At 48.2% G+C, this 5,000-nt stretch overlaps 3 protein-coding genes; 1 reads left to right on the plus strand and 2 right to left on the minus strand.

Moving 5' to 3' along the window:
• Positions 1-1,956, minus strand: part of CNAG_02977 (metal resistance protein ycf1) — a 5,758-nt gene extending 3,802 nt beyond the window's left edge. Inside the window, exons 1-3 of the mRNA XM_012192432.1 lie at positions 1,419-1,956; positions 224-1,369; positions 1-174 (exon numbers count right to left, since the gene is read on the minus strand). The exon at positions 1-174 is cut by the window's left edge and continues 1,824 nt beyond it. Of these exons, the coding sequence (XP_012047822.1) occupies positions 1-174; positions 224-1,369; positions 1,419-1,697 (1,599 nt within the window). The 5' untranslated portion in view covers positions 1,698-1,956. The remainder of the gene's footprint in view (positions 175-223; positions 1,370-1,418) is intronic.
• Positions 1,957-2,217: 261 nt separating this feature from the next.
• Positions 2,218-3,593, plus strand: CNAG_02976 (riboflavin kinase). XM_012192865.1 has 4 exons: positions 2,218-2,460; positions 2,521-2,843; positions 2,897-2,999; positions 3,209-3,593. Exons 1-4 carry the CDS (start codon positions 2,307-2,309, stop codon positions 3,355-3,357), a joined length of 729 nt encoding a protein of 242 aa, XP_012048255.1. The 5' UTR covers positions 2,218-2,306; the 3' UTR covers positions 3,358-3,593.
• Positions 3,591-5,000, minus strand: part of CNAG_02975 (hypothetical protein) — a 2,215-nt gene continuing 805 nt past the window's right edge. Inside the window, exons 2-3 of the mRNA XM_012192433.1 lie at positions 4,553-5,000; positions 3,591-4,476 (exon numbers count right to left, since the gene is read on the minus strand). The exon at positions 4,553-5,000 is cut by the window's right edge and continues 634 nt beyond it. Of these exons, the coding sequence (XP_012047823.1) occupies positions 3,962-4,476; positions 4,553-5,000 (963 nt within the window). The 3' untranslated portion in view covers positions 3,591-3,961.

Raw genomic sequence — 5,000 nt, forward strand, 5'->3', positions numbered from 1 at the left:
GATCTCGTTCATGGTACGAGTACGAGTGTCCTTGATCTTCATTAATCGTCGTTGATAGCGCTTGTTGAATCGAGCAATGAGAGTGTTTGCTGGCAAACTGACCACCATGACAGCGACACCCATAAACGCTTGCCAACCGACAAGCCTGTACAGAGAAATGAATGCAATGAGGATCTGAGAAGATTAGCTAATTGCTGTTTACAGTCGAGACAATAATACCCACCTGGAAGGGACCTGACCAAGCAATGTGACCGTACTGACAAACATCTGCAATCCTGACGGCATCAACGCTCTGAAGGTTGACAATATCACCCGTGGTCCTGCCAGATTTTTCGCCGTTGCTAAGGACAAGTGCCTTGCGGTAAATCAAAGTGACAAGTCCACCTCGGATACGCATAGTGGTGGTAAAACATCGCTGGAAATACTGGTGCAAAACGGCGGTTCCTACGTTTGCGCTGATGAACATCAAAATGGCAATAGCGTACCCAGTAACGGGCGGCATCGGACGTTCACTAGTGTAGCTCGAGACAAAGTTGAGCAACAACCTCAAAAGTTGAGGTTGCAGGAAATTGATCATATCATACAAGGCCTTGAGGATACCAGCAACGATATAAGGACCACCGTAAGCTTTGACGAGGGCGATCTTGAGTGAAGGGCTCTTCTTTTTGCCAGCTTTGACCTGTTCAGCTTGCGATTTCCAGGTTTCCGCAAGACGGTTGGAAAGAGCTTCGGCAGAGTCTTCAGCGGGAAGCGCCCACATGTCTTCTTCACCAAGGTATTTGCGAGTACCAAGGGAGAGAAGAGGAGTGAGCCAAGAAAAGGTCAGAATTTCATAGATATTGGCGGTGGAAACGGGGCTCTCGACGTCGCCGTAAGCGTTCTTGCCGGGTACAGCACCTTGGCCGTCCAAGCTCTCGATTCCATCCGCTTCTTCCTCTTCGTCGTCCTCCAAGGCAATCTTGCCGTTTCTCTTCCAAGGAGCGCTCCATTTCTGCCATTTCTTTTCAGGAGAGTATAACTCTAGAAGGAAAGCGGGAAAAGCCGCAAGAATACTCGCGAACCAGAAAGCCTGCCTTGCCAGCAATAAGCGCCCTGAGGTGGAATGGATGAGACCAGAGTTGAGGGCACCAGCAACGATCATCGTCCTAAGGCGGATGGTAGATACGAGGAGATAGGTAGGATAGAAAAGGAGGATAATAGTCGATGAAGTTCGAGAAGTGTGATGGTTCAAAGTGGTGAGGTGGATAAGCGATAGGAGAGTCACGAAAAGCAGGAGGTAGTGGACGGCGGAAAGAAGGTTTACAGAGATGTTTTTGAATGTAAGGCATAATGAAACCAGGGAGAAGAGGGCAGAAACTGTGAGGATGCCCTAAAAGAAAGTGAGTCATGATAACGCACAGACACGGAAGCCAACGTACCACCTTGGTGGAGCATATTCTCTCACTTCTTCTAGACCTCGTAATCCATGCAAGTCCGCCATTCAGTCCGCCTTTCTTGACTTGTTTTGTGATTCTGAAGATCTGGAAAAGTGCAAGCAAAGTGAAGAAGGCGAGAGGAACGGGCAGCAGAACGGCGTGTTCGAAGCACTGGGTGAAGTCGAGATCCCTATGGGATGAGACAATTTTTGGAGGAAACGTACAGTCATACGGGCGGGTGTGTCTCGAGGCGAAAGCCTCAAAGGCTGCTTGGCCAGCCATCTAGAAGTTGGCGAAGAGATTAAAAAAAGTGACTGTATGGGCACGTCCCGAATATCTGAAGGTCGAGCGACAGCCAAAGTATCTCCCCGACTGGCCGATCTGTCAATAGCAAGTTGAAGAGCGTACTATGTAACTAAAAGTGGCAAGACGCCTTTTCTAATGACTATTAGTCCCGTGGACTAAAACTACAGGGATATGGACGAGCGAGGGATGAAAAAGTTAATCCAAGTCGATAAAATGAAGAATTGCCTGTTCATCCGTCATCATTTGCTGCGTTGCGAAGAGTACTTATTTATTTATTATGCGACCTCCTTCGGTCACCGGTGATGTTCCCGCCGCCATTTCCCAAATAAAACCCCCCGGAAACCTGAATTATTCGTAAGCAATTTAAAAATAATTTTACGTAAATGATAAACACACGCACTCTTATATTCTTATTTTTTTAAGCCCGGTATCGGCGATCGCCGTTATCCGGCGATTATGCGCCCTTGCACCTCAATGATGACCATCGCACAACCACCGCTCCTCGAACATTCCTTCTCTTCGGCTTTTATAGACTGTCTTATCATTCCACCGTCCTCGTTACTCACCTCCAAAACAAATCGCAAAATGCCTCGCGAAGCTCCAATGGCCCCCGTTTCCCGATCAAACCGCCCTACTATCGTAGGCCCTGACGAGCCTGAAGCTCCGTATCCGCTCAAGCTTGAAGGGACCGTCACCAAAGGTTTTGGTAGAGGTGCGAGGTATTTGGGGATTCCTACAGGTATGATTTACTTACCATGGTGAGCCTACGGTTTGCTGACGAATACTTGACTCGTTCCAGCCAATCTTCCAGACGAGTCTTTGGGTCCACTTAACGATCTCGGCCTTACAGGTATCTACTACGGCTTTGCCCGTGTTCATCCCTCCTTATCTACCCCTCTCCCATCCGCCCTTCCTACCCCCGTCGTCTCCAAACCCTCTACACCTGGCCCTGAGGGTAAAAAAATCGAGAGTGAAGCTCAGTTGGAGGCGTTACCTACCATCACCGCACCTTACCCTCCCGAACACCGTGCCCAAAGATGGAGTAAGGAAGATGAGAAAGTTTGGCCGATGGTGATGAGTGTTGGGTGGAACCCTTACTTTAAAAATGAAAAAATCACCGCCGTAAGTCGTACCACATCCTTCATTAAATACCAAATGCTTACGCTGGAGAGTAGGAAGTGCATATCATGCACCCTTTCAAAGCTGATTTCTATGGACATCATATGAGTATCGTGATCCTTGGATACATCAGACCCGAACTTGATTACGTCTCTAAAGGTTAGCCCAATCATCCTTTCTTTTCCTCGTTTCCCTTGAGGACAATCTTGCAGATTAGAGGCTGACCTCATTACCCTCTCCACCCGTTCTCACTTTGTTCCATCTCACCACACCCTCGACCTTTTGACTCATTCCTATCCCGTTTTCCCCATCTTCACAATCAATTAACCAACCGCACTGAAACATCATCGCAAAATCATTGTAAACAGAGGCCCTCATAGATGATATCAAAACAGACGTTAAAGTAGCGCTTAACTCACTTGCCAGGCCCAAGTACGCCGAATTCGCCTATGACGAGTTTTTGCGCAAAAAATCTTTGTTCGCATCCGGGCAGTCACAGAACAGTTTGGGAGTTTAAATCCTTGCTGGGGGAAGCGCCATCGAGCAGAGAAAGTAGAGTACGTTCGCTCTTTAGAAGGGGGGGAGAGACTTGCCGGTGGGAGAGTAGTCGAGATTTTCACGTTGTACGAGTACCGATAACCCATGAACCATGAGCCATGCTAGAGAAATAGATCCAGAAGAGTACAATTTATGGACCATTTTTTTACATATCTACACTTCATTTCCTTTCGCCATCCGGACAAACCACCACGGAAAAGTCATGAGATATCATGCAGTTCATAAAAATTACGTTATATAGAAGCGGAGATTGCCAGCATCCAGCATCACCTACCTGGCACATGTGGGCTGCGAAACTACTTGGGGTTACGAGTACGTACTAATCCAAAAATCCGAGAGCGGCACTTTCAGTCCGTTTTTGTGTGGTTGCGAGAAAGGGTTTATGCGTTACTACTCTATATATGAAGGCCGGAATTGCTTTTTTTTCTACGTGGCGGGTCGCGCGTAAGAAGACTTGAAAGTGACTATTTGGTACAACAATAATGGTTTACTTCACAGATGACTCTCTTCCCTTCCTCCATGCTACCCTCTTTCCTCCCCCAGCTTTCTCCCTTCCCATGGCTTTATCCAAGAACAATTCGCCCATCCCTAACCAGACCCGCCGCCTCGGCATACCTCTCCACCCTTTCCACCTGCACCTTGTACCCATCCAACAGCCTCTCCACCCATCCACCCGCCGGGAAACTTTTCGACCACTGGTTATGGAGATGAATCGAGTAGACATGTGACGATTTTTCTTCCAGCAGTTCCCTACCTGACTTGCCTCCATGGCTACCATCTAGGGAGGAGGACCAAGGGATACCAGCAAATGTAGATGGGTCAGGGGCGAATGGGTCAGGGAATCGGTTATCGAGTCTGCAATTCCTTGGGTCAGAGAAACACCATGGAAGTACGGCGAATGGCCGTTTGTTCGCGGCTATCAGATGTCGATGCAGCTTGGCGTAGAGGTGCGAGCCCCAGGTAAACGTATTGGGTTTTGGAAGGGGGGAAGTGGCCATGATATGGAACGCTTCGCAGAGGTATGGGGAGAAAGGCTGGAAGTGCATGAGAGCACCATTAAGGGAGAAGTATGGTTTGTCTAAAAGGAAAAAGGAAAAAAAAAAAAAGATGGTTATTTCAAATGGCCAACAGCGATTGTGGAAGAGGAAACTCACCATAACAATCCCATTGGGTAACCCATTCTTCCTCTGTAAGAGGATGTAGATCTCTTGTCAAGAGCTGGTCCATGTCCATCCATATTCCTCCATAATTCCAAAGCACCAACAGTCTCACCGCATCCCCGTCCACCCATGCCCTCTCATCAAATATTCCTTTCGGTCCTCCATTACTACCCAAAATCGAGACCAATTCTGTCCCTTGGGTGAGGACGTCCAGATCTACTTCGCGAACTTGAATGTACTCGCCCCATCTCTTCAGGAACGGTGCCACATGCGGATTGGCACTCAAGACATTGGCGCCATTTGTCCAGACGATCAAGGTCGAATGCAAAAGGGGCTGTGTAGCTAGGAACGAGAGGAACGTTGCGGTTTGTCTCTCCCCAAAGGGGAGTAAATCCGCACGCCAGTAAGTATGGTAATAGACATGCTCTAAAGCGGCATCTGG

The sequence above is a fragment of the Cryptococcus neoformans genome, chromosome 3 (assembly GCF_000149245.1).
Source record: "Cryptococcus neoformans var. grubii H99 chromosome 3, complete sequence".
NCBI classification, from domain to species: domain Eukaryota; kingdom Fungi; phylum Basidiomycota; class Tremellomycetes; order Tremellales; family Cryptococcaceae; genus Cryptococcus; species Cryptococcus neoformans.